The 14,408-nt window shown below is 44.4% G+C and overlaps 2 protein-coding genes across 11 annotated transcripts in view; one reads left to right on the plus strand and one right to left on the minus strand.

Annotated features, from left to right (window-relative positions):
• CPSF4L (cleavage and polyadenylation specific factor 4 like) overlaps window positions 1-4,466 on the plus strand; it is a 23,485-nt gene extending 19,019 nt beyond the window's left edge. For both annotated transcript variants that reach the window (XM_050765766.1, XM_050765764.1), the window contains 2 exons: window positions 1,368-1,435; window positions 4,136-4,466. In XM_050765766.1, the coding sequence (XP_050621723.1) occupies window positions 1,368-1,435; window positions 4,136-4,146 (79 nt within the window). In that variant the 3' untranslated portion in view covers window positions 4,147-4,466. The remainder of the gene's footprint in view (window positions 1-1,367; window positions 1,436-4,135) is intronic.
• The window catches only part of C16H17orf80 (chromosome 16 C17orf80 homolog), a 17,274-nt gene extending 2,873 nt beyond the window's left edge, over window positions 1-14,401 (minus strand). The window contains exons 1-5 of one of the 9 annotated variants that reach the window (XM_050765744.1): window positions 14,081-14,188; window positions 13,493-13,598; window positions 9,869-11,391; window positions 3,565-3,672; window positions 544-1,413 (exon numbers count right to left, since the gene is read on the minus strand). In XM_050765744.1, the coding sequence (XP_050621701.1) occupies window positions 1,385-1,413; window positions 3,565-3,672; window positions 9,869-11,384 (1,653 nt within the window). In that variant the 5' untranslated portion in view covers window positions 11,385-11,391; window positions 13,493-13,598; window positions 14,081-14,188 and the 3' untranslated portion in view covers window positions 544-1,384. Of the gene's footprint in view, window positions 1-543; window positions 1,414-3,564; window positions 3,673-4,216; window positions 4,324-9,868; window positions 11,401-13,492; window positions 13,599-14,061; window positions 14,189-14,314 lie in introns of those variants that run through there. The other 8 variants (XM_050765741.1, XM_050765745.1, XM_050765738.1 and 5 more) reach the window with 8 other exon arrangements.
• Between the last annotated feature and the right edge of the window lie 7 nt (window positions 14,402-14,408).

Raw genomic sequence — 14,408 nt, forward strand, 5'->3', positions numbered from 1 at the left:
GCGTGAGCCACTGCACCCGGCATTCCTGTAGTTTTAAAAGAGCTGGGACATAAGAGGAACTGACCTCATGTATTTTGGGATGAGGATACCACAAGCAAAGCTGAGGCAGAGGGGTGTATGCGTGTGATATACAACTAACCCTCTATGTTAGAAAGGAGGTTGGGGAAACACTTATCCATTGATGCTGCCTAAATTTCCTCAAAGCTTTTTCTACCTGTAAGTATCCAAGTTACTCTCTTTTTTTTTTTTTTTTTTTTGAGACGGAGTCTCGCTCTGTAGCCCAGGCTGGAGTGCAGTGGCCGGATCTCAGCTCACTGCAAGCTCCGCCTCCCGGGTTCACGCCATTCTCCGGCCTCAGCCTCCCGAGTAGCTGGGACTACAGGCGCTGCCACCTCGCCCGGCTAGTTTTTGTATTTCTTAGTAGAGACGGGGTTTCACCGTGTTAGCCAGGATGGTCTCGATCTCCTGACCTCGTGATCCGCCCATCTCGGCCTCCCAAAGTGCTGGGATTACAGGCTTGAGCCACCGCGCCCGGCCCCAAGTTACTCTCTATGGGCCAAAGCGGAAGTAAAAAAATCAGACACTGAATTGTTTGATGAGATGAAGAAACACAGAAAATCCACCAGCCAAAAACAATCCTAACAAATTGAGAGGAATTTCGCAGTAATACACAGAAACTCTTGAGAAAGGGATAGGGGTGGGATTCTGAAAAGTTTCCAGGAAGAGATGATAAGTTAGCCACCTGGTCACTATTATACTCAATTAAGATGTATAAAATGTGATTTAACATTATAGTTAGTGTGCTATTTTAAAAATCATCTTAAAAATATTTGTAAGGTTTTTTGCGGAGGCTTACCTGCAACTCGAATGCCCATCCTTAGCTCCTGTGTTTCTCGCACCTATCAAGATCTGGTCAAGGGCCCCAGAGACCCTAAGGGGAAGGGCCTGATGTGGGCTTATTTTCTGCCAATTCAGATACTCTCCTGTATCAACATATAGGTAGTAGTCTGGTATCTCATATAGATGAATGGTAATGAGATACTAGGTTTTTACTGAGAAATAACTTTTTAATTTTAATGATGAACTTTGTCATCTTCACATCTCCTTGAATTATAACTTTATGATTAAACAAAACTAGTTTTTCTCTAATTCTCAGTTGTTCTTGACAGCAAGCCAAGAACATCCAGACAGAACCAGATCTGTCTACGTTAATAATAAATTTACTTCCTGTATCATTATTTTAGATTCCAATAATTTTATTCTTTATTTTTTTTTTGACTCCCTCTCCCTGTCCCACATATTACACATTTTTAAATTGTTAAGTATGTATTGCAGTCGTCTCCACCGTACGCTCTTTGCTGTTCCAGAATAAGTGATGTCCAGGTCAACACCACTTACGCCAGCGCTGCAGCTCTTTGGATAAACAGAGACAAATGTAAGGATCCAAGAGGCCACTTCCAATGACTGTTGCTATCTCTTGCCTCTATAGATCATTCTGTTATATTTTTGTTTTATAAGTTTAGAAATAGAGTATTAAGCACAATGAGTTTGTTTCACTTTCTTCAGTCTCTGTTCACTAATGTTAGTTATCAAACAATCCCTTTCAGACTGGTAAAACTTTAAGAAAAAGCCCTTTTCTCTGTGGGAGAAATGACTCTTGGTTTTGGGCCTCTCCATTTATGCAGGACGATCAGAAAGGCACTCCTTTCCCTCACGCATGGCCAGGTGTCTGACACAAGAGATGGCGGCGAGGCCATTCCAGCCAGCATGCAGGAGTGTGCTGCTGCCCTGTTCCTGCTGTCGGACCTACCCGCTACTCGCTAGGCACTGATTTCATCAAACACATCCCATTTAGCATCCAATTGTGATTTTTTTAAAAAAGAAGTCTAGTGTGTGAATTATGTTGGCCTTCAGAGTTCATCGTTATCTTGTACTTTTATACCTGAGGTTTTCATCTGAAAGTGGGCTTTTTTTTTATTGTACAAAAATACTGGTGGTTTTGTTTTGTTTTGTTTTTTGAGATGCAGTTTCGCTGGTCGCCCAGGCTGGAGTGCAATGGCGTAATCTCGGCTCACTGCAACCTCTGCCTCCTGGGTTCTAGCAATTCTCCTGCCTCAGCCTCCCAAGTAGCTGGGACTACAGGCGCCCGCCATCAGGCCCAGCTCATTTTTGTATTTTTAGTAGAGACAGGGTTTCACCACGTTGGGCAAGCTGGTCTTGAACTCATGACCCCAGATGATCTGCTGGCCTCGGCCTCCCAAAGTGCTGGGATTACAGGCATGAGGCACTGCACCCGGCCCAAAAATACTGGTTTTTGATTGTACAAAACCAGCACAAAAATTTAATTATACAAACATACTGTATTTTTGATACCCATCATGTCTTTTTAACTATAAGGATATATTTTTATAATACAATACTTTGAAAATGAAGAAAGATATATTGAATTAAGAGAAATGAAAGTAAAGTATTTTCCTTGTGGGTAAGACTTAGTGCAAGCTGAAACTTGGAGAATGGCACTTTGGTTTTTAAGTGTTCAAAGTAGATTAACTGAGATAGCAATAAGACTTAGACACATTGGTAAGTGACAGCTGTATTCTATTCCTCCTCCTTTCTTTTGTGGTATAAAAGTGTTTGGTTTCAATGCCAAAAACGTGCTCTTAGGCACCGAGGAAAAGCACCTTCCACTGGAGCAAGGAAACAGTTCTTAGGTATCTGACCTTTTGGCAGGGAAGGAAAAAAAGCTAGAAAGGCTGAGTGCAGTGGCTCATGTCTGTAATCCCAGCACTTTGGGAGGCCAAGAAAAGTGGATCACCAGGGGTTAGGAGTTCAAGACCAGCCTGGCCAATATGGTGAAAACCCTGTCTCTACTAAAAATACGAAAGTTAGCCAGGCTGGTGACGTACACCTGTAGTTCCAGCTATTCGGGAGGCGGAGGTTGCAGTGAGCCAAGATTGTGCCACTGCACTCTAGCCTGGGTGACAGAGCAAGACTCCATCTCAAAAAAAAAAAACATGAAATGGAGGGCAAGGACAATTATGTGAATTCTAGTCAAATCTTATACACGCCATTACAACCAAGCCTCTAATAAAACCCCAGAGCCCGTCAGGCGCAGTGGCTCACGCCTGTAATCTCAGCACTTTGGGAGGCCGAGGTGGGCAGATCACCTGAGGTCAGGAGTTTGAGACCAGCCTGACCAACATGGAGAAACCCCATCTCTACTAAAAATACAAAATTAGCCGGGTATGGTGGCCCATGCCTGCAATTCCAGCTACTCGAGAGGCTGAGGCAGGAGAATCACTTGAACCCAGGAGGCGGAGGTTGCGGTGAGCCGAGATCATGCCATTGTACCCCAGCCTGGGCAACAAGAGCGAAACTGCATCTCAAAAATAAAAAAATAAAAAACCCCAGAAACCTCAGGCAATAGCTCATTCAGCAGGGCATGTCAGATACTGTAAAGCTGTTAAAATAAAAAAAAAAAAAAAAGCAATTCAGAGAATCCCTTCGAGGTCCACATAACGGAATGGGACCTGTTATTTAGGCTAGAAATATAGAAAGGCTTACTCAGACGTCTGAAACTCCAGCTACAACACAGGACGAAGTACCCTGTGAAGAGCATCGTGATGCCACCGACTCCACTCTTCCTTATGGTGGTGTTGCACCTGATCCAGCCTGTTCAAAAGGAAATACGGCTTGTTACAGTGACTGAAACTAGGGCCAGTATCCGCGGGTCATTCAAGTTTTCCCAGTTAGCATGAGTGATGGAACTGTAATTCAGAGATTTACACGCACATATTTTAAACACATAAAGGCTAACTAACATCAAATACCCTTAACTTGACTAGATTCAAATTTTGTTACTCTTGTTTTGGGTGCGTGGTTAAAATCTTTAGTGGGAGGAGACTAATACAACTGGTTAACTTGAGGTTTAGAGTCTTTCTGGCTTTGGGAGGAGGCAAAATCAATATGGGCCAGGGAAAGTTGGAGGTAGGTATTAAAAAATACAAGCTGTTGAATAAATGGTAGTTATTAGCTTTGGTGCTTTCAATTATGTCAAACTCCAAAATGAAAACAGACAAGTGGAAAACTAGGAAGACAACAGACATTTTAACATTTTTTTTCCTCTCCTCTTTAGCCTTGCTATAACAGCCTAAGAGAAACTTTTCCAAATGCCCGGAACCAGCAACAGAACGCAACAGTCAAACTCCAGCCTCACCTTTTTGTACAGCTCCCAAGAGCCTCATTAGAGAGAAGTTGGAGGTTGTAAGTCCGGTAGGGGGTTCCAAACTCCTTATATGAGTTGAGCTCTTTCCAACAAAGAAACTATGGTTCCAAACAGAAGTCACTGTCATTGTTTACCGAAACGTACCCCCTTCCCCAACATCCAGTGCCGAAGGATCCAGGGCTAAGCCTCAGGAAAAGCATATTCTAAACAGGTGAATTAAACATTTCTGCATTGAACTGCAGCTACGTGTTGAAAGTCAAATCAATTACAGGTTGAAAAAACGTTTTTCAAAAGGCCAAGGGACCCCTGCAAATCAGGACCTCTACTTGGTTTTGGTCTGCTGAGTACCCTGGCCAGGTGATTGATGGGCATGTGCTTCATGAAGTGAGTCTTACAACATCTTTTTGTTTGTTTTTGAGACAGAGTCTTGCTCTGTCACCCAGGCTGGAGTGCAGTGGCATGATCTCGGCTCACCGCAACCTCCACCTCCTGAGTTCAAGTGATTCTCCTGCCTCAGCCTCCTGAGCACTGAGATTACAGGCACACGCCATCACGCCAGGCTAATTTTTGTTATTTTTAGTAGACATGGGGTTTCGCCATGTTGGCCAGGCTGGTCTTGAACTCCCGATCTTATGTGATCTGCCTGCCCCAGCCTCCCAAAGTGCTGGGATTATAGGCATGAACCACTACACCTGGCCTCTTTTACATCTTCTATCATCTGCTAAACATATTGGCCAAAAGCATGACTTTCTCCTATTATGACTGTGACTTGTCCACAGTCAACATGCCTGTTCTATTACCCTATTACTATTATTGGCCAGGAAACATTTCCTATTTACGTTCAGTATGTGAATAACTTAAGCAGAACCAGAAAAGAGGGCTTATGCAGGCTGGGCGCAGTGGCTCACAACTGTAATCCCAGCATTTCGGGAAGCCGAGGCAGGTGGATCACGAGGTCACGAGATTGAGACCATTCTGGCTAACACAGTAAAAACCCATCTCTACTAAAAAATAGAAAAAATTAGCCGGGCATGGTGGTGGGTGCCTGTTGTCCCAGCTACTCAGGAGGCTGAGGCAGGAGAATGGTGTGAACCCGGGAGGCAGAGCTTGCAGTGAGCCGAGATCGCGCCACTGCATTCCAGCCTGGGCGACAGAGCAAGACTCCATCTCAAAAAAAAAAAAAAGAGGGCTTATGCTCCTTAATCACATTTCTCCTGCACCTGGTTTTCTCCGTGTTTTATGACAGGTAATCTCTACTACTGATGGTTCTCTGGTCTTGGTTTGGTTCATCAGGATAAAGAATAAATTAAACACCGATAACAGGTTTAGCAGGTGTGGTAAAAGTTGCTGTGGATGTAAAAATATCCAAATGATCATTAAAGAGCAATGAAAAGAATCATGCTGGCTTCCAAGAAATTGCACAGAAGATAATTCTCTTGCAAGGTGAAGGTTAGTCTCTTAAAAAAACCCCATTCATCTTGGAAAAAATTTGAGGAAAATGGTGCAAAGAGCCAACTTCCTGAAAATTGCAACCATGCAGCAGTGTCAGAACCATGTGGCTCCCTGGCCTTGCCCTGCTTTCTCCAGTCCGGTGAGCCTACTGGCCTGACCTGCAGTTAATTCAGTAACTGTTAGCTCACTGGCCCTGCCTTTAAGTATCAAAGGAATGAGCTGGCTTCCTGAGAAGGGCACATGACCTATCAAAGGTCTTGCCTGAGCGAGAAAAGGTATAGCCCATTCTCTTACGCAAAGATTTCAATAAAACTCTAATTTGCAGTCACTGGAGACAGCCATTGCCTGGTGAAATTACGAAGCTTTTTGAGGAGCCAATGGCACCACCTTTTAATCCCTATAAATGGATGTGGCCTTGAAATCCTTGGCTAGTGGAGGGATCAGGGCTTGACCTGATCCTCGGGTCTCTCTCTTCTGGTATCTTGTTCGTCGGGTGGTGATCAAAGTCTGAACATTGATCCTGGATCCAACTTCAATCGTTTTTCAATTTATAATGGAAGTAGAGGCCCTATGATGATTACAGCTTATTTACCGTCTGACACAGAAGTACCAAACTAAGCACAGCATTTATTAGTTACAGACTATAAGCAATAAAAGGGATTAAAATAGTTTCTCACCACTGTTTGGAAGGAACTTGTTACTGAAGAAAAAATTCTATTTTCCCTTCTATATCCTATCTCATAACCTGGGTAATTTAATGTTTCAAGTTACTATACCTTATTACTGTGTTCTTGGGACCTAACGGCGAAATGTATTAATAACATATCAAACAAGGTATTGACTTCTCTCTGTGGTCTTTAAACTCTACTTGAGGTTTACTGTTTGGGATAGTTAGTAATTAATACCTCCAGGTTCACCTGACTCTTCTACCTGTGGTCTTTAAGCTCTACTTCAGGTTCACTGTTTGGGATAGTTAGTAGAGTCAGACGAACCTGGATTTGAATCCTGATTCTGTCACTTACTGCATGAACATGGGCAAGTCACTTAAGATGTCTGAAGCTCAGGTCAGGCGCGGTAGCTCACGCCTGCAATCCCAGCACTTTGGGAAGCCGAGGCAGGCAGATTACCTGAGGTCAGGCGTTCGAGACCAGGCTGGCCAACATGGCGAAACCCCGTCTCTACTAAAAAGTACAAAAAAAAAAAAAAAATTAGCTGGGCGCGGTGGCAGGTGCCTGTAATCCCAGCTATTGGGGAGGCTGAGGCAGGAGAATCGCTTGAACCTGGGAGGCGGAGGTTACAGTGAGCCATGATCGCACCATTGCACTCCAGCCTGGGAGACAGAGCAAGACTCCATCTCAAAAAAAAAAAAAAAAAAAGATGTCTGATGCTCAGATTCCTTATGAGGAATAAGAGGGTGTGACAGTGGTGTCACCTCCGAGCTGTTAAGAGGGTTAAATGAGATAATGTATCTAGCATAATGATAGTCATAGTCATCACAGATAAGCGTCAGGTCCCTCCCTTTTTTTCCTCTAAAATGAAAAGTGTGCATCAGAGACATTCCTAAGCACTATAAAATATAGTACAGAAAATACACAAGTCCTTCAGCTTGCTAGAGAGATTTATCATGGGGGGAGTGTGTGCATTTGCAATTGAAAAACACACAGAAGGCTGGGCATAGTGGTTCACGCCTGTAATCCCAGCACTTTGGGAGGTTGAGGTGGGCAGATCACCTGAGGTCACAAGTTCCAGACCAGCCTGACCAACATGGAGAAACCCCACCTCTACTAAAAATACAAAATTAGCCGGGTGTGGTGGCGCATACCTGTAGTCCCAGCTACTTGGGAGGCTGAGGCAGGAGAATCGCTTGAACCCAGGAGGCAGAGGTAAGCAGAGATTGCGCCATTGCACTCCAACCTGGGCAACAAGAGCAAAACTCCGTCTCAAAAAACAAACCAAAATACAAAAACCCCTACACAGAAAAGAATGGCACTACAACAAACGTGGTTTTAGTTACGGTGTATTTTCTACAACATGATTTAGTGGAAAGGATTAAACTAGGCCTCAGGAAACTAGGTGCTCCTTGCAGCTCTACTATTTATTGGCAACACAAAGTTGGACAAATCACTTATTCTCTCTGTACCCGTTGCATCATCTACAAAATAGGGATAAATTCACTCTGCCCACCTCTCAGAGTTGTGTGGCCAGAATAAAAATACAGATAGAGGCACTCTGAAAACCACAAAGCAACACAAATGTTAATATAATTAAATGTGTTTATTACGGAGAAGGGGCTTGACTTTGTGACTACAACTTTGTACAAAAAAAATGTAGACGTTAGGCCTGTTTATAGAAGGTAGTTAAAGAAAATGTAGCTTTGGGCTAGCAATGTTCTGTTCTTTTTTTTTTTTTTTGAGACGGAGTCTCGCTCTGTCGCCCAGGCTGGAGTGCAGTGGCCGGATCTCAGCTCACTGCAAGCTCCGCCTCCCGGGTTTACGCCATTCTCCAACCTCAGCCTCCCGAGTAGCTGGGACTACAGGTGCCCGCCACCACGCCCGGCTAATTTTTTGTATTTTTTAGTAGAGACGGGGTTTCACCGTATTAGCCAGGATGGTCTCGATCTCCTGACCTTGTGATCCGCCTGTCTCGGCCTCCCAAAGTGCTGGGATTACAGGCTTGAGCCACCATGCCCGGCCAATGTTATGTTCTTAGTACACATCCATTTCGAGACCAGGCAAATAGAGGTTTAGTGAATATGACATCATTTGCAAAATCTACCAGAGAAGAAAACAATTTCCCTTTAGGAACAGATAATATCAGTTTTTCTCTTGCAAACCTGTTCTGAGTTGTTACAGGTCTCCTGTCAAAACAAGCATGAAAGCACCAATGACCACTACACAAGAGAGGTATGCTACTTTACAATAACCTTGCCCCTAGAAAAACTTCAGAAATGTTATGTATTTTAACGAGAGAGGTGGTCTAATAACTAAAGATGAGATTCAACAGAGAAAAGCAAAGATATTTCAAATGACTGTCAGGAACTTCCTGGCTCCTTGGGCCTTGGTCTTCCCTCCTGTTAACCTATTCCAGCCATCAGCAAGGAGCCTCTAGGAAGCTTCTGAAGAGTTTGATTCATAATCAAGGTGAGTTTCAATGTTCAGCCTTTTGCCCCAAGTCCTTCTTACCTCATCTCTCCTGTTTCCAGGCTCAATCACTGGTTTTACTCTTGGGTCCTAGCCTTTGTGGCCTACATTTTTTTTGTTTTTGGCCACATCCTCTATTTCTGGTCCTTGATCGTCACTGTTCATTTCCTGAGCCTCCACTTCCACTTACCTGCCTTGCTTGCCCTTCTTACCTGGCTAGTTTTACCTGTGTCCTACCACCTGCATCCTACTTTGCTACTCTAAATTCCTAGATGTTGCATTTCCCTGAAACCTAGAACCCATTTCTTGTCCTGTAAACTTAGAACCTATTTCTTGTACAACCTGGTCCTGACTGGATTCTCAACACAGTGCTTATTCTATCTAGCTGAATTTTGAAGTCTTTATGTTTTTCTCGAGTCTGTTTACCCATCCAGTTTCTACCGGACATGCCTCTTCTCAATGCAGAAACTCAACTGCTTTCATTATAGCCAGCCTGCCCTAGTGTAATCTTCAACTCTTAGGGGAGAGGAAAAGAGAGGGATAAACCACCACTACTGACCCTGAAGCAAGAAGTAATGTTTTCAGGACAATTTTTTTTTTTTTTTTTTTTGAGACAGGGTCTCACTCCCGTCGCCCAGGCTGCAGTGAAGTGGCCCATACCTGGCTCATTGCAGCCCTGACTTCCAGGGCTCAGGTGATCCTCCCACTTTAGCCTCTCAAATAGCTGGGACTGCAGGTGCGCCACCACACCCAGCAAATTTTTTGTGTTCTTAGTAGAGATGGGGTTTTCCCATGTTGCCCAGGCTGGTCTCGACTCCTGAAATCAAGTGATCCACCTGCCTTGGCCTCTGCCTCCCAAAGTGCTTAGATTACAGGTGTGAACCACTGCACCCAGCCTCTTTCAGGACAACTTTATGTGCAGTCTACTGGCATGCCTAGGTGAAAATAAACTGAATGACTGAAAATGTTGGTATCTTGACCCTTATACATTCAAAAGGCAGAGAAAGCATTTTGGATGGGACAGATGGCAAGTGAAAATAAGCTTGCTTACCTTGTGAGAGTCTTTCCCCCTGGGGAGTCGTAAGTTGTGGCTTCTGGGCCACTGCATTCCAACGCTGAGGCTTCCCTGGCAACACCCCTAGTCCAAGGTAACCAGGATAGAGCTCTGGAAACCACTCCAGTCCCACACAGCTGAGAAGGGTCTTCCTGCCAGCAGCTGCAGCATGATTGGTGAAGGGGCTCTGAGGAGTGTGATGCTGGGCTGAACATAAAGGACTCTGGCACCTAGTGTGTGATGCTTGGAACGGACTATCAGATTTGGGCTCCAGAGACACCTGTTCCTCGGGACTCTCCGTTAATGCCTTTACATCAGGGACACGATTATGATTCCAGGCTTCTGCTTTCTCTTCTGGAAGAAATTTTGTAGCTAGAGAAGCAAGACTTTGACTACTTGACTGCGATACAGAATGAAACTCATAAGTTGTCTCCCTTGGAATGAACAAACTTAAATGTGGTCCTTCTCCTTGAGACTTCTTTTCTGTGACTGAATCATTGGTGTTGAAGTTCTCACAGCTATGGCTCATGACAGTCCGTTCCTGCTTTTCTGTTGCAGACACACTTTTCTCTGCATTTCCTTTGCTCCCACACGTCTCTACTCCAAGAGTAAGTCCTTTCTCTTGTTTCTCCGTGACTTGGATTTTACCCAATGAGCTCATTTTAAGGCTTAAAATGAGTGATTCTGTGTTCTTTTCTGGAGTCTCAGTAACTGTAACATCAGTAGGGACTCCTGAGAGGTGATCCCTGCCTTTGGAATCTCTCTCATTGCTTAATAATGATATTCTTACCCTTTTAACCTCATCACTGACATTCTTTGGAGAAATATGACAATCACCAGTAGGCACGTCTAGTAATTTTACTAGAAGTTCCTGTCTTTGGGGATCAATTTTGTCCAATTTCAGATCACCAGAGGTAGTTTGTACATCATTAGGTACAGTTGAGGAATATTTTCTATCTTGATTTGACAAAGAAGGTTCTATTGAGCCAACCAGTAAAGACGCTCCAGCTTCTGAAGGATTACGTTGACTTTCTCCGAATTTAGACAAATCTTTGGCAAGTTCTCTTTTAGGAGAGGTTTTCTCTGATGCATAAAACTGAGCCTTGGTTTCTTCTTGGAAAGTAGTCTTTGGCTTAGTATTTTTTAACATTTTGAAGGATGGTTGGATTGGATTCTTGATGTCTTTATCTGCCTTTGTAGTAGTTGCTCTTTCCAAACCAACAGCTGGTAGTGGAAAGGTCTTCACTGTCTGTTCTGGTTTGTCCATCATCAACTTAGAATTTCTTTCTTCATTCTCTGTCTCTAACTCTTTCCCTTTAGCTTTAATTAAATCTTTGATTGGCCCTTTCATTCTTTTAGCACGTGGGAGTGTAGCTGGCTTGGACTGATGAACTTTTTGATCAGTAGGTATGGTTGATCCTATCATCTTACAGTATGGCAAGTGAGATTTTAATCGTTTAAATGGCTTCTTACAATAAGGACACACTTCCATTCTGGGTGGATTATCACTCATCCTATTCCTGAAAAATGTAAATGTGAGATTATGAGAAGCACATAGTTTGTAAACATCAATATTTTACTTATGTGTTGTATCTTTTAAATTCATTTGGAACAAGCTAGATGTTTGCTACTTAAGGTTACAGCAAGTCAACTAGTCATTACATGAGGATAAAAAATTGTTTAAAAACCCATAAACATGTTATTCAAGGACAGAATGGTAAAGAATAAAAAACTTAGGCCAGGAACCAAAGGTTATTTATTTATTTATTTTGGAGACAGAGTCTCGTTCTGTCACCCAGACTGGAGTGCAGTGGCACAATATCTGCTCACTGCAAACTCTGCCTCCCAGCATCAAGCAATTCTCTTATCTCAGCCTCCCAAGTAGTTGGGACTACAGGGGCATGCTACCACGCCTGGCTAATTTTTTGTATTTTAGTAAAGACGGGGTTTCACTGTGTCCGTGTTGCCCAGACTGGTCTTGAACTCCTGAGCTCTGGCAATCCACCCACCTCGGCCTCCTAAAGTGCTGGGATTACACGCGTGAGCTACCATGCCTGCGCCCGGCCAACGGTTACTGATTACAGCACAGGTTTCCAAAGTGATATATGGAATATCCACTAGGGTGCAAGAAGAAAATATTAGAAAATATTAGAATTCCCACAATCTAAGAATGAGAAATGAAGCTCTACTAACATTTAGTTAGTAATATGCATATATATACACACACACGGATATACACAAAATGTATGTATAACGTACAAATATATACATGGTAAGAACACAGTCCTATTTTTCACCTATACTTTTTTTTGAGACAGAGTCTCACTCTGTCACCAAGCTGGAGTGCAGTCTTGGCTCACTGAAACCTCCATTTCCCGGGTTCAAGTGATTGTCCTGCCTCAGCCTCCCGAGTAGCTGGGACTATAGGCACACGCCACTACGCCCAGCTAATTTTTGTATTTTTAGTAGAGACGGGGTTTCACCATGTTGGCCAGGATGGTCTGGATGTCCTGACTTTGTGATCCGCCCGCCCTGGCCTCCCAAAGTACTGGGATTACAGGTGTGAGCCACCACGCCTGGCCTACTAATAGTTTCTAGTACAACAGATTACTGGCAAATTAGTTTGACATCTTTGTTAAATATATACCATGTAAAAAATTTTAAAAAACATTTATACCATGTATATTTGTACCTGTTACTCTTTAGAGTCCAGAAAAGAAAATGTTTAATTCCAATGTTTAGTTGAAAGTTATTTCCTTTCTACATCTCTTGTTCTTTCTATAAAGTTCCAGAGGGCAAGAAACCTATCTATCCTGCACACAGCTGTATGTAAAAACCTAGCACTGAGCCTGGCATACAATATTTGCTCACTAATTCTTTAGATATAAACGATTAAATATTATTCAGTACTACAACCGGTAATATCTCTGACCCCCAACGAGATTAAAAAAGGTGACTGAAACCATTCACAAAACAGACACAATTTTGACCAACCGATTCATTAAAGCAACCAACTCACCTTATCCTGTACGAAGTCATTCAAAACAAAACTGTTTTCTGCCAACAGATTACAGTAATCATTCTTACTTTGTTGTTGTTCGGTCTTTTTTTTTTGAGATGGAGTCTCGCTCTGTCACTCAAGCTGGAGTGCAGTGGCACGATCTCGGCTCACTGCAACCTCAGCCTCCCCAGTGGCTAGGATTACTGGGATTACGGGCCTGGGCCACCACGCCCAGCTAATTTTAGTATTTTTAGTAGAGACGGGGTTTCACCATGTTGGCCAGGCTGGTCTCGAACTCCTGACCTCAGGTGATCTACCCGCCTCGGTCTCCCAAAGTGCTGGGATTACAGGCGTGAGCCACCGCGCCCGGCTTGCTGGGATTACAGGCGTGAGCCATCAGTCTTTGTTTGGAGGTACACACTAACAGGATGAAAGCCACAGACTGTTTATTTACAAAAATACACACAAATGAAGCCAGTCCATGGTCCTTCGGCTAATAACGTTAGAAAGGGCATGACACCTGCTAGACGTTTCTGCCTCCACTCCACCTCACACTCAATCCTACTTGAAACATCTCGGTACATTCCCAGGGTAACGTCTATATGTGGCTGTTTACTTACTCGAGCTCCTCTAGGAGGATGCTAGTTTTGCGGGTGCTTCTCCCGGATCCCCATTCTTCCCCGATCACCGTTCCCGAGTGTGGCAGAATGAAACGTGAATGTCAGCCTGTGTAAGACACGATGAGACAGGTGACTTGGCAGCATGCGCAGTGAGTAAATGCGGCACGGTACTGAATCAAAAACAAATACAGGTTCCGGAAAGCAGAGAGTTAAGACCTCCCAAGCCTCTGGGCTCAAGGAGGACCTCAACAGTTCCACTAATCCTCGCCCTCACCTCCGGCGCTCCTCAGCCACCTTTCCCTCCTCCGGCCGCGTTACCAGCCTGCCCACCTCCCCGCACCCTTCCTTTCCCTGAAAGCTGTTCTGATTCTGCCAGCGGAGTGGATGGGGTCGGCCTGGCAGATTCTGGGTCAGGCACCGGCGTTCCCGCAGCCCCACCGAGGGGTTCCTCCTGCGGTTCCAGGAAGACCCTCCGCCGGCACCCGATTCCCTCCCCTCTCCGCTCAGGACAGTCTTCCCCAGACCTAGAACGTGGGTCGCGGAACACAACCCCGCCCTTGGAAGCTCACCTCAGAGGACCGTCCTCACCTCGGAAGACCCGAAAGCCCAGGCGGCCCCGGCGACAAGCCCCGCCAGGGAAGCCCCCCAAGCGCCTGCCCAACCCCCGGCCAGGAAACCGCGTCAGGCTGTCTGCACCACTGCCGGATAGGTCCGCCTATTTTTAAAAATGTTACCTCACACGGATTCAACTCAAATACTTGTATGATATTATTATGACATAATTGAGTTTATTTGAAACCTGGCTTGACTTGCATACCGTACCCTCCGTTGGCTGTGAACAGGCGAGTGCTTCCGCCACCCCAGGGGAGGTCCTTTCTCCCAGAAGCTCCTAGTCGCTCCTCCCCCTCCGAGCCCG

Source organism: Macaca thibetana, chromosome 16 (assembly GCF_024542745.1).
Source record: "Macaca thibetana thibetana isolate TM-01 chromosome 16, ASM2454274v1, whole genome shotgun sequence".
Lineage (NCBI taxonomy): Eukaryota > Metazoa > Chordata > Mammalia > Primates > Cercopithecidae > Macaca > Macaca thibetana.